Source organism: Piliocolobus tephrosceles, chromosome 20, assembly GCF_002776525.5.
Source record: "Piliocolobus tephrosceles isolate RC106 chromosome 20, ASM277652v3, whole genome shotgun sequence".
Classification (NCBI taxonomy): domain Eukaryota; kingdom Metazoa; phylum Chordata; class Mammalia; order Primates; family Cercopithecidae; genus Piliocolobus; species Piliocolobus tephrosceles.
Window position 1 is genome coordinate 55,397,630 of NC_045453.1, and position 24,016 is coordinate 55,421,645.

The 24,016-nt window shown below is 42.1% G+C and overlaps 1 protein-coding gene and 1 long non-coding RNA gene across 3 annotated transcripts in view; both read right to left on the reverse strand.

Moving 5' to 3' along the window:
- Positions 1-1,082: 1,082 nt before the first annotated feature.
- On the reverse strand, positions 1,083-13,463 carry BMP2 (bone morphogenetic protein 2). Of its 2 annotated transcripts, none has more exons than XM_023217872.2 (3): positions 12,218-13,463; positions 10,591-10,891; positions 1,083-2,801 (listed from the first exon to the last, which is right to left on the reverse strand). In XM_023217872.2, the coding sequence occupies exons 2-3, from the start codon at positions 10,757-10,759 to the stop codon at positions 1,957-1,959; spliced, it is 1,014 nt and encodes a 337-aa protein (XP_023073640.1). In that variant the 5' UTR covers positions 10,760-10,891; positions 12,218-13,463; the 3' UTR covers positions 1,083-1,956. The 2 variants fall into 2 exon arrangements, with proteins under 2 accessions (XP_023073640.1, XP_023073639.1); XM_023217871.2 differs by having other exon boundaries at positions 10,591-10,943.
- Positions 13,464-18,890: 5,427 nt separating this feature from the next.
- Positions 18,891-24,016, reverse strand: part of LOC111546486 — a 56,931-nt gene continuing 51,805 nt past the window's right edge. Inside the window, exon 4 of the long non-coding RNA XR_002732793.1 lies at positions 18,891-19,147. This is a non-coding gene — a long non-coding RNA (uncharacterized LOC111546486). The remainder of the gene's footprint in view (positions 19,148-24,016) is intronic.

Sequence of the window (24,016 nt, forward strand, 5' to 3'; positions counted from 1 at the left end):
CCAGTATTAGTACAAGATAACTATCATGCACATTTAAAGATAAGGTTTACATAACCTCATAACCTCCAAACCGTAACTAAGCTCATAGTCATCAAAAGTTAATTCCTAGGAAGAATTTGATTATAACAGTCTGTTCCATTATAAACACACCGGTTTTTAGCCATTTCCAAGGAGATTAGAAGTAGGTTTCACCAATCATGCATGGCAGGATCAGAGGGGCTGCAAGGTCCTAGAAATTGACCTAAAATACTGCCAGTAAAATAGTGGGTAGTTGTGGGTGCCCTGCTCTTACAAACATCTGCTGAACCCTTCCTTGGGTCTGATTCTAACCCAGGGTACAGAAGCCCTGACACAGTGGTAAGTGTTCAATCTGAGCAGCCTAATTTGACTTCATTCTGTTTGGGCGTCAGTCCAATTGGCAGATGTTCTTCTAGAAGCTGATCGCAGACACTTTCCCTTTCTAATTTTTTGGCACTGTTGCCTCTGTTGCATGGGCTATTATCTCTGAAACTTTATCTCGGGTTATCCAGGTTTTGCTTGTTTTGTAGGCTTTAGTTTTCCCTTACATCTTTCTGCCAGAAAGAAGTTCATTTGAAAAATACTAAATCACTGGTAACACCTTTGATGCAAATATGACTTATCAAATAACTTGCCTGCAATTTTTCAGCCATTCATTACCTTTCCCCCACCCCCTCTAAAATATTAACTTCAGAAACAAAAATGCAACCACAAGGTCATCATTGTGAGCACTATACAAATGCACCATTTTCTCTTACAGGTTGGACTTTATAGAATGAAATGCCAGAGCTTTGATATTTATTATCTGAAATAGGTTTAACACTTGGAGAAATGTGTTCAAACACACAACCTTGGAAAGAAAAGCAAGTTGATAGGTCAGCGAACAGAGGGTGAGCAGAAAACATGATGTGCATAATTTTGCTGTGTGTTGGGTGAAAAGTTAGAAAAGTGGGTTCTTTGGAGAATAAAGAGCTCTCAGATGAGGTAAAGGTAAAATACAAATAAATTTCCAACTCTTGATGAGGGCCACGAGATATCAGTTTTAAATATACATGACCACAATATCAATCATGAAGAAATCTTATGTTTTATTGAATACTTTGGCCAGTTCAGCCCCTTTGAAGGGATCACTAATTTAGGAAAGAAGAACAACAAACCATTATTCACTTTCCTGAAGGTTCATCATTTTCCTAATTATTTCTATTGATCCTGCTTTATTCTTTCCGCAAATTAAGGGGCAGAAGGAGAGTTTCTATAATAGAACAGCAATGTCTGGTTCTTATCCAAATATTCCACCTAATAAGGATGTAAATTCTCATGGACTGGACAACCACTCTGCAACATTCCTGAGAATTGAATAATATAATAATCTTGAAAGTCAGCAGAGTGGATTATCCACTTTTTTTTTTTTCTGGACTTGAACTTGTGAACTTAACAGTAGCGCTGCAAAAAAGCAAATGTGCTAAGCACTTTGCCAGAGTAACCTTCCATGTAGACTTTTCATCTTAAATACACACAACTGAAAACAACTACAATTTTTGGAAAATTATGTACAAACCCGATACTTCTTTTGATTACATATAAATACAAATTAGCTATTTTTTTTCCTAAAAAGTGGTTATAATAGTAAATAAATACAAAATAAATCTGACCATTATACTTCATGTGCTGGGGTTGAACCCATATAAAATGTACAACTAAATACATTTTAAATCTTTAAGGAATAATTCTCTGATTAAAATATTTGTTTTCCCAACTTCTTTTCGTAGATATAAATATATTTTCAAAATAGCTGTTTTTTTTTTTTTTTCCATTCCATTCCATAAATAAAGTCTTCATTGGGAAATATTAAAGTGTCAACTGGGGTGGGGTTTTTTTGTTTTTTTCTTTTTTCTAAAATATATATATATATATATTTATGTATTTAATTTTGCTGTACTAGCGACACCCACAACCCTCCACAACCATGTCCTGATAGTTCTTTAATACAACCTTTTCATTTTCGTCAAGGTACAGCATCGAGATAGCACTGAGTTCCGTTGGGACACAGCACGCCTTAGGAATCTTAGAGTTAACAGAGTTGACCAACGTCTGAACAATGGCATGATTAGTGGAGTTCAGATGATCAGCCAGAGGAAAAGGGCATTCTCCGTGGCAGTAAAAGGCGTGATACCCCGGGGGAGCCACAATCCAGTCATTCCACCCCACGTCACTGAAGTCCACGTACAAAGGGTGTCTCTTACAGCTGGACTTAAGGCGTTTCCGCTGTTTGTGTTTTGCTTGACGTTTTTCTCTTTTGTGGAGAGGATGCCCTTTCCCATCATGGCCAAAAGTTACTAGCAGCGGCCTTATCTGTGACCAGCTGTGTTCATCTTGGTGCAAAGACCTGCTTATCCTAACATGTCTCTTGGAGACACCTTGCTTCTCCTCCAAGTGGGTCACTTCCACCACGAATCCATGGTTGGCATGTCCCTGTGCAGTCCACCGCATCACTGCGGGGGTGACGTCAAAACTTTCCCACCTGCTTGCATTCTGATTCACCAATCTGGTGTCCAAAAGTCTGGTCACGGGGAATTTCGAGTTGGCTGTTGCAGGTTTTATGATTTCATAAATATTAATTCGGTGATGGAAACTGCTATTGTCTCCTAAAGCATCTTGCATCTGCTCTCGAAAAACCTGAAGCTCTGCTGAGGTGATAAACTCCTCCGTGGGGATAGAACTTAAATTAAAGAAGAATCTCCGAGTTGTTTTCCCACTCATTTCTGGTAGTTCTTCCAAAGATTCTGATTTGATAGAGAAAAACAGGGAAGAAAAAACAAAAGTCTTTCAGTAAACCAAGTAATGACATTATTATCTACTAAAATTTTTAAACCTCCTTGTGGGATTTGATTTAACTCACGTAAAAGTTGGTCACAGAAAATACAAATTTCCTCTTTAAATGAAAACGGAGCCTCCTTTCCCTCTGTTCTGTAAGTTCATGTCATCATGCATTGCATACCAGGAAACAACCTTTCATAATTCTTTGTTGTGTTTTTGATCTAATACATGAATACTGCTTCCAGGTGGCTATAATAATGGGGGAAATGGTGAAGCATTTCTTTGGAATTCCAGACTTTAGGGTAAAAAAAAAAAAAAAAAAAAAGTCAGCACTATAGTTAGTAGAGGTCTAATGAGTGAGGATTTGAGGAAATTATTGCATTTCTTTTTAAAAAAAGGCTTTAATGTCAATCCCTTAAGCAGTATTCTAAAACATTACTCTGCAATTTAGATGATTTACAAATCTCGATATACAGATTTCAGCTTCCTAATTAAAGACTCTGAGACTCAACATCAACGATGACATTTTGCAAAGCACACCCTACTATTTTACTCAAAAGTCCAGAGACAAAGGCATTTACAGGGATCTACTTCTTTGGAAACGAATGGGTGGTACTAGGACACTGTAGTAATTAAGGCCAAACAATTTCAAGAGAAATAGCTTTCCCAACTGTTGTCTGTTCTCTCACCTTTTTATGACCTCAAATATCAAAATCTCACTTTAGACGCTTTTGGAAGAAAAATAAATGACCTGTCTTCTGTTTGTAATGCCTTTGTAGTTTTGAAAGATAAACTATGTTAAAAACCATGTACCTACCCAGTAATAGGCTGCAGGATGGACACAAAACCAAAAAAAATGATAAAAATTTACGAAAATATGATTATGATCTACATGCCAAAAGGAACAGACTCATCCTATTACAGAATAATCCTTCTATACCCACTATCATTATTTCAAAATAGCCATTTAAGTGGGCCATGCACAAAAGCTTCGTCTGATTTAAAATTTCTGAATTTCAATTTTTAAGAAGTATTGTTCTCCAAGCAAGTAATATATAATACAGTATCTTAAATGCTTGTAGTCTGCAAATCATCAAAGGTACAACGTTATTATTAAACTGGTAGTATATACCATGAAAGTTTGAGATATTTAAGTTTATTTTATTCCAACTTTACCACATCCTATCATTTCACTGCCAACAGGATTTGCCTGCTTCATTCAGATTTCCTACCCAAGTGCTAACAAATTCTATTTGCCATAGTTCCATGTTATCATAATACTCTGTTTTTTATTAATTTTGCAGTTGTATTTCCCCTAAAGACAAACAGCTATAAGTTGTGCACTGAATCTAGATGCCTTAGCAAAGGAGAATCATGTCAGATCATTCACTCAAAGGATCTACCTATGTAAGCCTTCATCATCAAAGCAACAGTCATTATGCAAGCTAAGTGGACACACCAAGTTCAATCGGGGCGGTGTATACCAAACTATGGAGTAACGCTTTAATGCAGTGCTTTTCAAACTTCAGCCTTCACATAAAACAGCTTGTACACTGTAAAGCTTTGGATGCAGGCTCTGATTCAGTAGGTCCGGGGAGATGCCTGAGATTCAGCATTTCTAGCAGCTCCTCCAGGAGGGGATTCTGGGAACTGCTAGACCACACTTGAAGTGTCAAAGTTTTGTAGGATGTTTTTCTTATTCAAGTGTAGATTGACAGAGGAGTGCCTTTTTAAAGGGCCTTTTTGTTAAATAATATAAAAATGAATAGAAGAACCATTAGTGGTGGCAAATGAGTAAGAGCTGAATGGACCAGCTCTTGGTGGGCCCAGCCAGGGTCTCAGAACAGAAGGTTCTTCTAAAGCTCTTCTACATGGATATGGGGACTATCAGGCCAACAGAGTCCTTTAGGGGTCCCTTGTGCCTATTAATCCAAACCTCTGGGGAATACCTTTCAGGATCCATCCACATTCTAAACTCCACTGGAAGCTAATGGTACTTTAGGCCAGACACAATCATTAAAATAACCTTCCGACCATTTGAACCTGGACTCCTCTCAGTGGCTACGAACAAGTACCAAGGATTGTGTTTAGCCTCTTTCTTTCTCCTTCTCCTTGCAATTCAGATATTTCTGCTGAAGGTAATTTTTCAGCCAAGAAGGTAAAAGTCAGCAACCTCAGATCCCAGTGACACCAAAGCCAGCCCAGCACCTGAGCTACTGGCTTATCTGATAAGAATACACGTAAGAAGAACCTCTTTTCTTTCAAAGAGGGGGAAGCGAGGAAAATTATCTAGAGCATTCACTGACTACTTATATTAACAAAAGTGCCCAGAGAAATCACAATTGCAAGAAAAACCCTAAATCCCAATCCATAAAGAAACATACATTCTCACACATTCTCTCTCTCACACACACGTACACATGTACACACCCACATGGCCAGATGATGACAGTGAAGGGACAAGCTACAAGGCAAGTATGAGGGAAAGGTACATGAAGTTAAGAAGATGGGTATAAAAAAAGATATGAAATCGAATAATAACCTCCAAAAAAATTAAATGACAAGACTGAATCATATAAAACTGCCACTATTTGACCAGAAACACAGACAACAGCAATTTGCTGTGGTTCAAGGTCTTGCTGGAAGTTTGTAGCCTTAGCAAAGGAGAATCACTTAGTGGCCTTAAGGAAGGAGAAAAAAATACACTACCAAATAATAATAGGTGATACGAAGATCTTTCTCTGACCTTCCCACTGCACCTCAGTGAATCTGTTTCTTGAAAGATCCCATCCTCAATACAAAAGCATCCATTGCAACACCCCTGATTGTAGAGACAGGTCACAGAGGTAAGTTAGAAGTTCACAGAAACCCTCAAACCCAGGAAAGTAACTGGCCAAGGTTAGGGAATATATCATCATTTTCTTTAATCTGCCAGGGCAGAGTATGAATCTTTTCTTAAGGGTACAAAAATTAAAGCCTATTTGAAATAAAGTCAATTAAATAAACAAACCTTCTATAAATTATCACAGCAACCCTGAGGATGCCAAAAATATAGGGATCCTCAAGTAATGTATGCTTTTTTGGAGACTGATACAATTGCTAGTTTTCTGTAAATATCCCTTCCTGAATAAGCTGAAGTTCTTAAGGGATTTGAGGATTACGAAATGTCTTTGACCCGAGTTTCTGAGCTCCTAAGTTCTTAACCAAATGGATGGAGCTATGGCTGCAAAAATGTGAGAAAGTGAAGAAAAATAAGACAACAATGATATTTGACCCTTCCTCCAAAAGTGAAGTCCTAATTCAATAATCTATACTACATCAATCATTGATCTACCTTAAAATAATTCAAATGACTGAGCTGAATTCTCTCAGCCAGCCTAAGTCCACTCTGGCCTCCTTTTCCCTAGAGAAGGGAAGGCTATAACATTAACGAAAGAAGTCATAATGATAATGATAGCCGAATGCTTTTTTTGAGTGTATTCTGCCACTATCCGATTTACATGAATTATTTCACAACAAACCAATTTGAGAAAAACACTCATTATCTCCATTTTGTAAATGAAACAGTTGTGGAGTTCAGAGAGGTTATGTAACTTTCCTAAGGTCACAGAGCTAGCAAATTAAGAGTAGATATATGTAATTGAATCTACTGCAGTTCTCAGGTTTCTTGATTTTTGTTTTGTTTTGTTTGTGAGACAGTCTCGCTCTGTTGCCCAGGCTGGAGTGCAGTGGCGCAATCTCAGCTCACTGCAACCTCTACCTCCCAGGTTCAAGCACTCCTCCCACCGCAGCCTCCCAATTAGCTCAGATTACAGGCGTGTGCCATCATACCTGGCTACTTTTTTATATTTTAGTAGAGATGGGGTTTCGCCATGTTGGCCAGGCTGGTCTGGAACTCCTGACCTCAAGTGATCTGCCCACCTCGGCCTCCCAAAGTGCTGGGATTACAGGTATTAGCCACCATGCCCAGCCAGTTCCCAAATTTCTAGCGGCATTAGCCAGCACAAATAGACAGCACTACCTAACATACACGAGGACTCAAAAACTGAAGCAAAAGTCAAAACCATTAGGGCCACATTTATATTTAGTACAATGATAACTTTGGATGAGTACTGTCCCAACTAAATGAACAGAAATATACAACTTAGGTATGATAGACAGAACAGACAGAAATGACCAGAAAAGTGATGGGGTCCACTGGAACATGTCTATTTTATACGGAGCTGCTGCTATTTTGTGGCTGCCCTTTTGTTCTAAATAAAGTACGGTAAGTGTTATCAAAAAAGTAAGTTAACATTATGCTTTGAGGATTTTAAAACACACTTTGGGCTAAAAAACCTCCAGTAAAACAACAACAAAAACAACAAAACCTGGGGATATTCTGGCAAATCAGTAAGGCTGGAAGTCACTGCCGTAACACAAAATGAAAGAGGCTGAGTATAATAGACAAGATTTTCCAGATAATAAAATAACAGAGAACTGATCAAGGAAAAAAAAAAAAATCAAATACAAAAGGTTAAAAATATTCCATTTAAAAAAAAATACAGCAAAGGAAATGGCAACTAAAGGAACAGAGAGCACGGTTGTCATCAACAACCCTGATTTGGCCTCTGCCCACCCTTAACAGCAACTCCGTTGGAAAGATGAAGTATTCTCTCATTGTCTCAGTGAAAATACACAAAGAGCAAGTCTAAGAAGACAAAATAGTTCACTGCAAAGGGATCAAGAGAAATTTAGGGGAACCACTAAAAAAGAAGTGGAATGGAAAATGTCAGTGCCAAGGAAGTATCATTGGACACCAAAGCCTCCATCTCAACAACCATTTCCAAATAGAGTAACTTTCCTACTTAATGCAGCCTCTGTAATGACAATGAAATACCTGGGACCACTAGGGAACCATACCAGGGAAGTATTGACTTTGGTGGATCTATGTGTCCAAATCTGTTGTTTGCACTGGGAATTTGTTCCACAAAGTCTCTAATGAAGAGCAATAGTCGTTTCTTGAACTTTTCTATTATACAGATATTTTCATAATAATTGCATTTGTGGAAAGAGGGTTAATCTCTATTTGAAAGCTTCAGTCACAGAGGCAAATAATCCAGTTATTTCATGTAAAAAGAAGACTGTGTCCTTCAGAGTGAGGAGAACAAGCACCTGGTCTTTCTATATTCCCATCTGACAAAAAAGCATAAAGACTTTTTGGAGGTCCAGAGAAGTCAACCAGTTTCAACGTGTTTCCAACTACAGCATGCACACAACACTCTTTCCACTTGCAGAAGTGACTTTTCTATGTTCAATGGCAGTTTCGAAAGGCCTATGTAGCTGAAGCACTTTTTAATGACCTTGAAAACAATAACATTTTAGCAAAGCTTATATCCTCCCAAATAAAAGCCATTGGAGAAAGGACTAGACAAAATTCAATAGGAAAAATACAACTGATAATTCTGTCTCAGATACCCTGTGATATGGTTGCATTATACTCATATTGGTTGAAAGAATGCCATCATGATGTCCAGTAATTCCACCAAACCATCCAATCACATCCACAAAGAAAACCCAACAGGTAATTCTCATGATTGGGTCTTTATGGTCTTTTATCAAATAAATGCTCATTAATGCTGTAGGAACTAAATTCTGTTCTTGAGCCAGCAACCTTCATCACATGGTTTACCAAAAATTTTTTTGGTAGCATGCATGGCACAAGGATGTTTATAAAAAGCAAATCCTGGGTTTATACAACAATGATTAGTCTTGAAAAAAGTGCTATATCCATCCAGACTAAGGATGATATATTAGTCATAACGAGACAAGAAATGGATTAGTTGAAATTTGGGGCAAAATTACATAGCTTTTCTCCATTATCTAAGTGCATTAAGAACTGAAGTTATTATAAGTCGATTTTAATCAAGTTGGTAACTTCTGTACTGTTCCTCAGGTAACATTTACGCTCACAAAGATACAAATTCTGACTTTATAAACTTAAGCATGCTTTTTAAGTTAAAATAACACAGTTTAATAATGTGTAGCCTGTTTAGTTTTGATCAAACCACTTCTAGATGAATAATGAGAATATGCAGACATCATTGATAAAATCCTCACACAATGGAATATTTTAGGTGTTAACTAACTTAAATGCTCTTCCTTTTAAGTTGTAACAGAGACACAGCATCTTCTTGGCCTTAAAATTTCCATGCTAAATTTGCAGAAGAGGTTTCTAAAACAGCTATTCTTATTACATTTCTATACCAAATAAAAAGTATTCTAATCAGCACTAACTGGGAATGATTAGCTGGATCTACAATCATTTCAGGGTTAAGATGGCAGAATGTACACATACACACAAATTTTACATATGACAACAGGGGACTTCTGCTTTCATTGAATGAATTCTGAAAGAGTGGAGTGAGGTCTTACTGCCTTTCAAATCTGATTTCTGCTAGCAGAGAGCACCTCACTTAGAAATGTGCTTGTACATGAACTGATGATCAATTCAGTGTCCCTGTCATAATGTATAGCTGCCTATAGCTGCCTCAATGATAAAGTATCTTCTGCTATGTGGCCTGTCTTTGGGACTTATTCCCATTACCAACAGATATTCTCACAAGTATAAGTCATCCTTCACACTGGGAGAGAACATCTGGCTGTGCCATTTCTCATTAGTCTATTATCAGTGTAAATTTCCCACTTGAAATTTACCACCTAAGCAGGGAAAGGCAAGAAAGAGAACTTCACTCTCAACCCCTCAAATATCCTTCAAGTGGTTGCTCTGTGATATACAATTTTGTACTCTTTTCTAGGATTTGAAGAAACCCATGCTCTATTTTAAATGCTTTAAGGCAAAGAGGCATTTAAAAATGTAGAAAAAGAACTGAAGTGGAACATATTTTTGACTAATTGCTCTAAGAACTTAGGTACAGCAGATCTCAACAGCTGCTGTAAAACATTTCCAGTCCACTAAATGCCCTTCTGATGAAACAAGCAGAAATATCCCACCTTAGAAAAACCACATGTAGTATCATAAAAGAAAAAAAAAAAAATCCACATTTCAGTGCACATGAAAAAAAAACAGGCAGCTGCTACAAACGTTTTTATCTGAAGGCTTGCCTTGTCTCTACTCAGAGCCTATCTCGGATTTAAGCACAGGACAAGAAAGTCATTGTGGAAACAATAAGATTGATTGTAGAATTGATCTCCCACGGGGATTAGATTGGGATTCAAAATCTTCCACACCAGGCCCAGATCAACTATAAATTAGAAAGACTTTGGGGCCCTGGGCTTTGATTTTTCAATACTATCTCTGAAAACTCTGCCCTTGGCTCTGTCTACCCTGAAACCCTGGCTTAAGCAGCAGATTTATAGAGCAAAAGCTTCCAAACAGACTTAAAGAAATCTTAATCTGCCTCCCTTTTCCTCCTTTTCCCTCTGTGGAATTCTTGCACGTTTAGCTGACTAGGGGCATGCCTTTTGCCCTCATCTTCCCCATCACTTGATTTCTCTCCAATTCTTCCGGGAGGAGTAGCTCTTCTGGCTGCAAGCCAGGAAGAGGGTGCGGAGTTACTAAAGGGGAATCCCTGGCTCCTCCACCACACAAGCAGTGAGTTAAAATCAGATTCAGAAACCATAGTACAGAAGCAAGAGTGGAAACGTCCGCTGGTGCCCTGGCTAAGCTGCCTCTATAGGAATGGCTGCAGTCTGCCCATGGTGGAGGGCTTTGCAGGGTGACTCCCCGCCCCCACGCCCTGCTCCGTGCCTCACCTTCATGGTGGAAGCTGCGCACAGTGTTGGCTCGGCTGGCTGCCCTCTCCAACCGGTGGTCTGGGGCGGGTGAGCCCGGCTGACCCGATTGCCTGCGATACAGGTCTAGCATGTAGGGGGGCACCACGGCGTCCCTGCTGGGGGTGGGTCTCTGTTTCAGGCCGAACATGCTGAGCAGCCGCAACTCGAACTCGCTCAGGACCTCGTCAGAGGGCTGGGATGAGGGGCGGCCCGACGACGACGCCGCGAACTTCCTGCGGCCCAGCTCCGGAACGAGGCCAGCCGCGCCGCCCAGGAGGACCTGGGGAAGCAGCAACGCTAGAAGACAGCGGGTCCCGGCCACCATGGTCGACCTGCGGACAGGACCGACGTGAGTCACCCGAGCTCCCCGCCCAGTCCTCCCCCCTCGCGCCCCCGCGGCCCGGGCTCCCATTTGGCTGGCGTGCCTCCTCCGGGGTGCCCTCCTGGCTTGGCACACTCGCGAGTCTAGGTGAGACCGACCGAAGCTCAAATGTTTGGGATAATGAAGGGCCCCAAGTTCCAGAACCAGGTGATTTATCGCTCCCATCCAACTCTTAACTTGTCTAACATCGGATTTGGGGTTTGCCCTCCCCTCCCAACCAAACCAGCGCCAATGACTGTCACTTTTTGTGTGTGTGACACAGCGCTGACTGCCAATGCTGGGAACCTGGGCGAACCACCGCTTGGTCTGACACTATGCGTCCCCTATATAAACCCAAATGCAGAGCGCTGAGCGCTCTCTGGCATATAAACACACACAAATGGTGCATGTGACTTCCTTAGAGGCACTGTATAGAACTTCCTGATACACACACACACACACACACACACACACACACACACACACACCCTAGAACTTCCAGACCCTGTAAGCTCAAGGCCACAACTTCTGAAGCCACTTACAAGTTGTGTCCCACGCCCCTACACTCAGGGGTGTCTGGAGAGGCAACTCCATCCCGCATCCCCATAGTACAGTCAAGATACTCATGTATCTTCCTGGGATTATATAAATGGTGAATATCTATTAATGCACGTGTCAGCTGTTAAAAACACAGCACCAAGTGATTCTTCAGTACTGACCCCTCGCATTTCTGGAAACAAGAAGGGAGAGCCCCAACTCCTAGTACTTTTCTAAATGGGATAGGGCTCTGAGTAAAGAAACCAAGTCTCCCGGAAACACTTGAAGAAGGGAGATCACCATGGCAGGGAGGACAGGTTCTCAGCTAACGGGTGAAACCCAAGGGCTACCCTCTCAAGGAGATTTCTTTGACTAAAAAAAAAAAAAAATTTAATTTAAAAATAAATAAACAAAACACCTCATCTAAGTGTTAACAGCTCCAAAAGTATTCCGGGGGGAGGGTAAGAAAGAGGGGTGGAAGACTGCGGGCCGGGAGGGTGACGCTGATGGTCGCCCGGGGCAGCTGGAAGGGGGCACCCCGCAGGGCTCCGTTGCACGTGGACTGGAAAGGGGTCTGTTTACCTCTGGCCTGGACGTAAGGGGTCTGTTTACCTCTGGCCTGGACGTAAGGAAGGGCTCTGCCGCAGTGGCTGCCCAAATCCCCCTCCCACCCACCACCTACCCCGGCCCCTGGCCCGCGTCCTCTACCTTTAGGAGACCGCAGTCCGTCTAAGAAGCACGCGGAGACACGTCCATTGAAAGAGCGTCCACATGGAAAAACTCTGGTCAAAGGACCTGGCGCAAGGACCGAATGTCCGTTCCTTTTCTTTGCCTCCTCCTTCTCCCGGGTGCCGGCCGCGCAGTCTCTTTTCGGGCTGGGAACAGCGTCTCAGTGTCGGGCAAGGCCGAGGAGTGGAGGGGCGGTGGGGCTCGGAGGTGGCGAGGCAGGCTCCGCTGGGGCAAAGGCACCGGCGCAAAGTGGGGAGCTCAAGCTATTCTCCCTGCAAGTTCAAGAAGTCCCCAGCCAAGTGCTGACACACAACAACAGCGAGCAGGGGGAGGAGTGCGGGGCAGGGAAGGGAAGGGAGAAAGGAGAAGCTGGTGCTGTCGTCCTCCTTAGGAACCAGCGCCCGAGGGACGCGTGGTCCCGCGCGGGGCCGGCTCCAGGACTCGGGGAGCGAGGGTCGGGCGCTCCGCGCTAGCTCCGCCGCGGCCCATGGCTCGGGGCAGCCATCCTGGGCGACGCCGGGTCCGGGGAAGGGCACGGCGGCGATTTCGGTGCCAGGCGAGTTGCCCCCCCGCATCACTCTGCCTTACTCCAGTGCACCCCCATTCGCGCTCGCCAGTTGAAAGCACCGCGGCTCTGGCGCTCCGTCGTCCTCGGGCGCATTCTCCGGCGAGTCGAGCCAAGTCCCGGGCCGCCGAGGCGGTGGTTGTGCTCTCTCCTCTCTCTCCTAGCCCTGGGGCCAGATGCCCTTTGTGACTAGCCTGGGGTCCGATCACACCTCGGCCGGCGCTTCCCAGGCCCCCGATCTCCTGCAGTAGGTGCTCCGCATCGCGGCGCTAGGGATCGGCTCCGGAGTCCCCGGCGCTCTGCGCGCCCGTCCGCGGCTCTGGCGCAGCCCGGGCAGCAGAGGCCACGGCGCTGTGGCGCGCTCTGCCGGGTGCTCCAGCCCGCGCGGGGTCTGCGGCGCGCGGGTGCCTCGCGGTCCCCGGTGATCCGCGCGGCGCTGGCCCCGAGAACGTTCGGGTCGCCGGCGGAGGCTGTGGCGGCAGATGTGCGGCGGAGGCTGCCGGTGCCCGGCAGGGTGTGGGAAGCGGAGCGACTAGCGCAGCGCGAGCCGGGCGCAGCGCGGCTGGGCGAGGACTCCGGCGGCAACGGCGGCGGCGGCGCCGTGGCGCGGCGCTCGCGGCTTTTAAAGGGGACGCCGCCTGCCGGCTCCCTCCCGGCCGCGGCCGAACACCTCCCCCTTCGCGGCGCGGCTCGCCGGGGATCCCCGAGCGGGCGGGAGCTGCGCGCAGGGGTGTGGACGGCGCGCCCGGGCAGCCGCGGCGGGTGGGGCGGAGGGCGGGGGCGCGCGGCCTCCAAGGGGGGCGCTCGCGCCTCCACTCCCTGTCCTCAAAGGAGAGATCAGCTGGCGCGCCGGACCCTCGCGGGGACTCCGGAGGCGAAATCCAGGACAAATGCAGGGTCAGGGTCTGGCCTCTGTATCCCCTCTGGGCCCGTTATTCAACTTTCAGTTTGAAGGTTTTCGGTAATATACAATTTCAAAAAACAAAACAAAACAAACACCTCAATTACAGCGCATTTTGGCATAGCATAGACGTCGGATTCACGCTTCTGTTTCCCCGGAATAGGAGGAAAATTAAAAGAAAACAGAAGGCTGGAAATTGAGTGTTTTTAAACATTAATACAAAGAGATGTATGTATTTCCATATGTAAATGCATGTGTACAAATTTCCTTTTACATAAATATGTGTATGCATTTATTTTCATATCCATATGCATGTTATGGTTATATAAATATATCCAACATACAAAAATATGTACATATATTTCTATATATTCATATATGAGAATATACGCAACCGAAGGTAAACATTTCGGTAAATATGTGTCTATGTATGTGACATGGATGTCATCCTGCTTTACGTGACATGTGTGTAACGTAGACTGTGTGTGTGGCAGCCTGAGGGATGGATGGGAGGGATTTGATTTCTTTTCACGGTACAACCACTTTGTGCCTTGTGATGTTTATCTCACCCAGCTCAGAGGCAGGCGATTAACAGCTCAGAGGAAGGTAAAATAACGCACTGTGTGAACCAAGCGTACAGGACAATTCCAGTTTGGGACCTTGGAACCTTCTACTCCACCCTCTTCCATCAGGCCCCCAAGAAGTAGGGCTGTGACACGTGGCCAAGTCACTCCTCAGCCGAAACATTCCTCAGAGCTGCTGCGCGATGAGTCTGGGGCCAAGGCTTTCTACCCTTCCCAGGATTTCAGGAGACCCCATGCACAGCACCTCGGACTTGCCCAAATGAGTCCTGAAATAAAGGGCAGAAAATTTTTGGAGAAGGCCACGGCCTGCTTTCCCAGAGCTATCGGGCCTGCAAAACAGAGAGAAAAAAGTCAGAAGCGGGAGCTGGTAATAAAACTATTATCCATGTGTATTCTTTTTTCGGTGGGGGAGCTAAAATAATACCAGGTTCCGCTCACGTAAATCGGATTAGCAACCCACAGAGGCGAATCAGGCACTTGCTGTTTCTAAAGGTTTGAAGGTCAAATAAGGTATTTTGGAAGAAGCCTGACTACCAGGAAAATAAAACGGGCTTGGGGGAATTATTCAGGAACATGCTACTTTATTTCCTGGGGGGGGGGGAGGGGGAGGTGCTATAGAAGTTGATTGTCACTAAGAGTCACTGGACCGCAAATAAGTAGGCAATAAAACATATTCTACTCATAGACACAGGGCTTCTGAAACTATTTCCTTTCCTATCAAGTTTAATTAAGAAGTTAACAATTGTTTCTGTCGTTACTTAGATTTCAAAAACAAAACAAAACTTCAGTAAGATTTAAGTAGCCTTTAAAGAAGAGGAAAAGTTGGTAACTATTGGATGCACCCGAAGAAAAAATAAAAAATAAATCTCCTGGGATGACATCGAGGATGTCTTGCAGCTTTAGAACTTCATAACTTGATAAGTGGAAACCTTGTCAGTTTAGAATCTGAGGGAGAATGCGCACTTCTGAACACTGTTTCATGTTAGTGTTGCCCTTTACAGAATCTCTTTTATGTAGGGTGTGTGATTTCTGAGGAACTACTTACTGAATGCTTGTCCCAAGCACAACTTACATAAATTTTGGCCCTATTTTTTTTTTTTTTTTTTAGAGATGGCTGCCCTCTTGTGGTGGAAATGAGTTTGAACGCTGGAAAGAAGGAAGTCCCTGAATAAAAATAGTCTCCAAACACTGATGAGGGATGGAAGTACAGGATGAGGGAACCTACCCATTTTTCAGGGAAGAGCAATAGTCAGAAATGATCAATCTAAATAGAGACGAAGTATTTTTTTTTTCCTCTCTTCACTAATGGCTACCTTCCACCTGCGATTCAGAATGCTGGGTTATTTAATACTTTGGGAGAGTGCATGTTTGCCTTGAAAATATCACTTGCTGCTAACCATTGTCAATTCTACCTTCTTCAAAGGTTCATTCAAAGTTTTTCAGTTCAGAGGGTGAAATTCATTCTTGCTGAATTTATCAGATTTGGTGCATCTGCCAGCAAATGTGGAAGGGGCAGAGGTGGGAGTGGGGAGTTGTTTAAGAAAGGGCTAGTAGAAGTTGCAAATTCAAGTGCGTCAGAGGGTAAAGACAAGTTATGTAACAAAGCAAAGATGACCAGATAATGATTCCACATAAAGGAGGTTGTTGCTATTCCATTTCAGTCATTTCTTGCCAGTTTCTCAAGAGATAGTGGAAATTTGCATTTGATTGTGTGTGGATGAAATTAAGTGCTTACAGTTATACTTCAGCAACTTTTACTTTAGCACTTCAGCTCACATGATATTCCATTTTATTGCATTCTGTAGCTATTAGCATTCAGCATTGTTCTTGCTAGGCCAAACACGATCCACATTAACCTTAAAATAGTGATCCTCACGTATTGTAAAGTTCACAGCCGGCATTACATGATCCGTCCACCTTGTAATTGTCATTCCATGGAAACCTGTGGCAACTGCCCTGAGAAACCCTTTGCTTTTTAGCATACATATCGCTTTCTTACAAGTGTGACACCTATAACCAGCCCTACTTACTTTACCTGGATGAAGTTTTTTTTACAGGAACTTGGAGCCAAGGCAAATCAAATGTTTTCCTTTTTGGTGTTTGATTAGACGTTGTAGAAAGGATGGGAGAAGCGAAGTGATTTATGTCAGAAACTAGGCCAAGTTGACCAAATCAGGATCATTGCTTTCAGCAAGTACCAACTACATCTTCTTAAAAATTAAGAAGAATGAATTTTGTGCATCGATTATAGACTGTCACACAGTTTAAGATGTACACCTTACGTCTGGAAGCTATGTTGATCACAGTCCAAGATGTAGTTTGGTGACCTTGGTTCTAATTCCTGCTTCTGTCATGGATGACTGACTTTAAAATGGTCATCTCTTCTGTTAATTGGGGTAAATAAATATATGTTTGCTTGCTTCAGACTGACATGATGGTCAAATAGATAACATGTGTGAACTTAGAGAGTTTCTGATTGCTACTCACTCTATGTATCGTCAAATGTATTCTTTGGTCTTCTGTTTGCAATATGGCCTGGTTTTAAGAGATGGGACTTTGGATGCCTTTCTTCTCCTTCTCTTTCTCCTCCTTCTCCTTCTCTTCACCCAGCTTTTATTAGATTGCCAAACAGTGGATATTTCATCAGAAAGGTCACCACTTGGGTCAGTCAATCTAAAGCAAAGGTCCCCAACAATTTTGGCACCAGGGACCAGTTTGGTGAAGGAAAATTTTTCTACAGACCAGGTTGAGGGGGATGGTTTCAGGATGAAACTGTTCCACGTCAGATCATCAGGCATTAGATTCTCATAAGGAGCATGCAACCTAGATCCCTCACATGCGCAGTTCACAATAGGGTTTGCGCGCCTATGAGAATCTAATGCCGCTGCTGATCTGACAGGAGGTGGGGCTCAGGCAGTAATGCTCCCTTGCTTGACCCTGGGGGTTTCTAACAGGACATGGACCAGTACCATCCATGGTCCGGGGGTTGGGGACCTCTGATCTAAGGCAGTAACAAATTCTCATAGCGTCAGCTCCCTGGTGAATACTCTGTAGAGACTAACAGTTGACTTCTCATGGAGGCTGTGAAGAATAAATGAGAAGATATGTGTAAAGACAACAAAAAGTTGCAAATTTGTATCACTATATACATGCAAATTAAGGCCATCGGTTCTGGTTCTTGAAAGATGAGTTTGTCTTATGTGATTTTCTTTTGCCCTTGGTAGATTTCAAAAATATGGGTTGAATGAACACATGCTCCTGGAAAATAATTATAGTCTTCAAAATAAGACTCCCATGAGAAGCCTGTTGGCTTTTTAGCATGAGTACCACTTTGTTACTAGTGCAATACCCAACACCAGTTCTGATTGCTTTACTTCCATGAAGTTTTTTCATGGGAACTGGGAGTCACAGCAAAAGAGCAGCATTTAGTCATTCAAACGTTTACCTATTTTGCATTTGATTAGACATAATAGGAAGGATGAATGGAGTGGGATAATTTATATGCAAAGCCAAAGCCAGGCCAAATTGGCCAAGTACGATTGTTTTAAATATCCACTACATACTATTTAATTACCATATACCAGTACATTTGCATACCATGTCAATGATATTAAAATGTTTTGAGTTTCTGTTAATTAGACTGTGAAGAGTCAACTATAGTATTTCCTTTTACATACCCAGTCTACAAATATTTATTGAGCAGCTACAAAGTCCATGGCACTATGTTATTAGGTTCCGGTTAATACAAAGATACGTAATCTCTGCACATAATTTATTTAGAATTCAATGGAAGAAATGCAACATGTTTACAGGTAAATAAATATAAAATACATGGCATATGAGATAAGAACTTTAAGAGAGTTGAGAAACAAGTGCTTCAGGTTTAATGAAGAGCAACTCACTTCTGAAATGTGGAACAAAAACTTTGCTCAGTAAATGTCACTACCCTTATTTTACAGGTGAAGAAACTGTGCTTGGAATAGTTAAGTCATTTTTCCAAAGTCATATGGCTAGCAAATGGCGTAGCTTACACTAGACTCATGTTTTGGGAGTTTTGGGCTTTTCCCCCACGATGCTTATGGTCTCTCAATTCTATACAGTGGTAGCAACTCAAAGCCAAGACATCATGTGAAAAAAATGTAGGATGTTGTTTTGAGGAGTACAAAGAGGTGATTCAAGTTTGGAGGTGGGGTTGGATAGGGATAAGGCTATACTAGAAATTTTTAAGACTATTCTTTAGACTGAGCCCCAGTAGGAAATGATGACATATTCTAAAGGGGCAGCTGAAAAGAGTTGAACAAAGGAACATTATACAAAACCATGGGCAGAATTGAGAGAAAGTGGCAAGGGATCATGAAGTATCGTGGCCCCACATTGGGTAGCCAAACCAGGAACACAGAAGGGGCAGTTGCTGGAGCCCGGAGAAAGCCACAGCTGAAGGCAAGCCATTGACAGAAGCCAGGGAACTGGCAGGGCAAATAAATATCTCAACCTTTCTTTTCTCTTACTCTCTGAACATCTGTGGACGACTCTCATTGGCCTAATTTGACCAGAAGAGCAAGTGTATTAGTTACCTATTGCTGTGTAATAAATGACCATAAACTTTGTGGCTTGATGCCCATTTTATTATCTTGGAGTTTTTGTGGGTCAGGAATGCAGAAAGAACTTAGTTCTCTTCTCAGGGTCTTGTAAGGCTGTATTCAGTTTTGACAGGGGCTGCAGTTTCATATAAGCCTCAGGGTTCTCTTCCATGCTCCGGTGGTTGTTGGTAGAATTCACTTCCTTGCAGCGGTAGAACTCATTCTTGGTTGCTTCTTTCATCAAAGCCAGCAGGAGACTGTCTTTCTGACTACTAGACCCTGTTTTAAAAGAGTCACATAATTATATTAAGCCTACCCAGGAAAACCTGTCTTTTGATTAACTCAAAGTCAACTGATTAGGAATCTTAATTATATCTGCAAAAATCCCTTCACTGTTACCTTATAACATTACCCAATAAGAGGTTTAACATCTCATAATATTCATAGATACTTCTCATACTCAAGAGGAGGGGAGTATTCAGAGCTTGCACACCAAATATTCAGACTCTCGGTCTCTGCACCCTATAGGGGTCGGCCTCTCAGGCACGGAGGAAGGAAAAGAGTAGATCTGCTCATGTTGTGGATCTCCAGGTAGAAAAAGAATATCCAACCTAGAAAGATTTGAAAAGTGATGGACTACAGGATCTTAGGACTCTTGCCTCCTACTCCAAAGTGAAATGTTTTTACAGAGGAATGGCAGGTTGGAGATGCAAGTTACAAAAACAAATCTCATATTTGGTAGAGCATAATAGCGCAGTATAGAAAGTATAGTGAGAGACTGTAGGTAATAGAACCAGTTCCTAGCTTTTGTAACTATGCACAGAAGTGGTATCAGGGGTCTAATATTTGGAGCCCAGGTGAAAAAAAAACAAAAACAAAAACTAGTGGGACCCTTAACATGGGGAAGTATGAGCAAGAGCCTGATGAGAGACTCGGGGATGATTCTTTCTAGAAGTACCTAGAAAATTCTGGTTAAATATCCTCATGGAGTTCCTCTGGAGTGATAATTAGGCACTGGCCTGGAGTTCAGGGGGAGGATTAGGGAATTGAGTTATAGATTTCTGAGCTAAGGCTTAACCATTTCAGGAGGAAATAATTGCCAAGGAAGTGCATAGAAGATGTCACAGAAAAAGTGTTCAGAAAAATAAAAAGCAGACAATGGTGATTTATCTTAGAATTCATAAGAGAGGAGTTTTCAGAAGAAGAAGCTGGTCTGCAGTCTTAAATGATGGTGAGGAGTGTGGAACAAATAGATGAAGAGTTTGCAGCTCCTTGGTGAGGTTTTTAGGTTGCAGATATAGAAGAATAATGAAGTAGAGGGAGGCTAGTGGGGTTGATGTGGGAGTAGAAAGAAAGAAAGCTGAGTTAGCGTGGGGTGTAACTTTGGAGGACATGTGATTTGGCTGTTTAAAAAAGTTCAAATAATGAGGAAGCTAGGGTCAAAAGAGAGACTTTAAAAAATTGAATGCAAACATGACCGACACTTGTAGGAACGGGGTGACTTAGAAGAACTCAACTTTTCACCTGAACAATAAATTTGATCAACTCCTTACTATATGGCCCTTTGGGCTCATGTGGCAAATGTTCTCAATTTCTTCAATATGATAGCCAGGAGTTTTCATCCTCAAATGGATCTTTGAAATCAGCTCTTGTGGTAGAAGCCCAGTTATTGCCTAGAAGATGTTTGCTCAAATGTGGAAATGCCTGAGACTTTTCCTCTTTATTAACTTATTCTCAAGATGACTTTCTTCCCAGCAAATTACCTGAGTCTCCCAATCTTTCTGTTTCCTGGTTTCTTGCCCTCCATCCTGGGACAGAGCTAGCTAGGCAGAGGTGATTCTTCAGCAATGAGGTGGACCTAAGGTCTTATCTGTAACAATTTGCTGGGGGGTTCCTCTTCATCTGAACTTAACAGTGATCTGTTGGAAGCTCATCACTTCCAACCCAGAACACAGCTTCTTCAGAGTTCACTCTGAAAGAGGACAGGAGTAGAAACCTAAGCACTGCAAAGACAAAGAATTTCTATGGAGATGACAGATTGGAAAATTCTTTTCTCTTCCAATCCAGGACACCAATTATTGTATATGTGTAGGACTTTGAATGGAAAGCTAATAGAAAATAACGTGAATGGGCAAGTGCATTTCTAGTGACGTAAAAATAGGAAAATAAGATCTTGTTTCTGTCTGAGCTGATCTTCAGGAAACCCCCCAATGTTGCTCCTCCATATCCAGCTATCTTCATCTCATTTATCTCCCAAGGGGAACTTCTAATGCAGCAAAATCAGGCTCTTTCTGTCTCCAGCACATGACGTTCATATCCACCCTGGTGACTTCTACTCATGTCCTTTATTACCCTTGGGGCCACTGTCATTTTCCATAGTGGCCCCAATCCTATTGTTTCTTTCCATTTTGCTTTGTGAAGGAAGCGACCCAATAATCTGTCATACAAACAGATGGGCTTTTTTGAGAGTGAAATGTGAAGATACAAATACACTGGAATAATAGGGGTCAACAAGAACTGTCCCAGGCACACAGGACCTGTGGTCACTCCATAAAGCCCTCCCTGACATTGCCAGATCTCAGCTCTTTCTCTTCTCTGAAATCCCATTCCATACTTTGTCTATGCAACTTTTAACACTACTTCTTGTCTACCTCAGAGTGGTCTTGAGCTTCCTTTCCCTGGCCACATTTATTTGTAATTGTCTTAATTCCTTAAACTTTCTTTGTATGAATTGGTAGTACCTATCAGAGTGATAAATCTCAGTAAACTTTTATAAATCCTTTTAGGTTTGATTTAACTTGCTGGGTACATTGAAATATTTTATCTTTTTTATTTTCAAAAACATTATTCAAATAAATAATTAAGAGTTACTAGGGGGCTAAGTACATATAAAATAGTTAGGTCCTTTCCTCGATTGTAAGCTGCTAGACGTCAGAAATGTTTATTTAAAAAGTAAAAATAATTGTTAGTTTAATTCAAAGTGCCCTCAAGTTTTTAAAAGATTTTAAGTGCAGGATTCAGAAAAGATCTGATTGTATCACAGAAAAAAATAACCAGTTGACAAACGAAACTTTGGTTATTGACACAACTGTTGGAGTTACTTCTTCTTTATGAGTGATTTCTCCAGATATATATTTATCTCAAATAAGTAAGTAATACATTCAAGAGCAGAGGAGGTGATGCAAGTCATAAAAGAAAGTAAAAAGAAGGCATTATCAGTAGGTAGAAAGTGTCTCCAAATAGTTCATTAAATAGTTGAATGAACTTCAACTAGAGAACTTCAACAAAATCAATGAAGAGTTTATATATTGGCTTTGCTTGAGAATTTCTGTATGGTCATTGCTTCTTTACAAGATAAAATCTTCCAGGAGAATATTTTATATATATTTGTAAGTTCTAATTTATATATTTTAATTTAAAAGAATAATATATTTGTAACTTCTAATTAATACCTAGGGATTCATCATCTACTGATTTGCATATTTCTGCACCTTTCACAGCTTGTTGGGCCACAACAAAGCCTAGCAGCCTGGCATGGTTATCTCTGAGCTGTTAGTCGTGTGTGTCTCTCCATAGGGCCTTAATGGGACCAACTGTAAATTGTAAATTATTTTCATCTTGGTTACCTGTTAATTCAGGTGAGATAATTTGGCAAAGGCAAAAAGGGTTTGATGGTAATGACTTTAGAATTACGATTACAACATACTCAAATTGAACAATAGCAACCCAAGAGAATCAATTTGACAGTGTTTTTTAGTGGATATTCTCACCTGGACATATTTCATTAATTGTCTTACTGGGAAACAAAATGTTCTGCTCCTTTCCCTAATTAATATTGAACTGAGCAAACAGTCTGAGATATATGTGAGCTGAGAGACTATGAGAAATATCCTATTTTATCCTCTTATATTTACAATAACCACTCAACAGCACCAAAGACCAGATGTAGCTGCCATGTCAAGGTCTACCACAGCACCCTCAGCCCTGACCACCCCAGAGCATACCTGATTGCCAACTAAGGGCTTTTCCCACTTGGTGCAGCTTATTCTGCCCATGTGCTGCTGGCCAGATGCCCTAGGGAATTAATATCTCCTAGGGGCAACCCTCAATCAGTGACCAATGGGAGTTAGCGTATGAATACCCATTTGCCTCTAGGAGCGGTAATTCCAAGGTGCATGATCTGAACTGACTCTATTTTAGTCAGCCACAGTGATAACTGGCTTAAGAATGCATCCTTCATAGGCTGCCTTCCCTTCCCTACCTCACCTTCCCATTCCCCAATTGTGTTTTCTTCACCTCCCTCTAACTTACTTGTACTTGAACTCTTGTCATCCAGTGAGCTTCTGGAGGAACCCAAAAGGAATACTGGAGTTTCTGTTGAACTGAGATTGTGCCTATCAAAATGGCTTTGAATTTAAATTGAATGGCACTTTGCCACAAATGAAATAAAACTGTTTGCTTTGGAGACCTATTTCCTGCTGCACTTGCTTCATTTACTCATTCAATGACTTTTACTTTTCCAAGCACTGCTAAGTTTCTGGAGCTACAAAGATGAATATGGTGATGTATACAAATCAACCAAACAGAAGTTTATACAAGGTACAGAAATTGAACCAAGAATAGAGTTACCACCTACAGCTGAAGGTCAGAAAAGGTTTCCTGGGAGGACATAGCACTTGAGTTGGATCATGAAAACTGAGCAGGTGTTGGGCAGATAGACAAGGTGGGGGAGGGAATTCCAGGCAGGAGGAACAGCAGGGGTAAAGGCAGAAAGGCATGAAACATCAAGATGCATTAAAGAAATGATCAGCAGCTTAGTATGACTGCACAGAGGAGGAGAAAGGGGTGCCAATATTTTGCTGGGCAAAGGAATTTGGACTTTTCCCCCTAGGCTTTACTTTGCTTTTGAGAAAAATCTCTTTGGTAGAAGTGGGGATGATGGCTTGGAATACAGCCAGATTACAGGCAGAAGGATAAATTAAAAGGCTGTTATAATTGTTTAAGCAAGAGATAGAGAGTCCTTGCACTCAGCAGAAGCGTGGGGTGAAGGAGAATGCTGTAAGAGATTGAAATGGTAAGATGTGGTGGAACTTAATGGTCTACAAGGAGTGAAAAATGAGTTGAAATGATAGCATAGAAAATACAGAA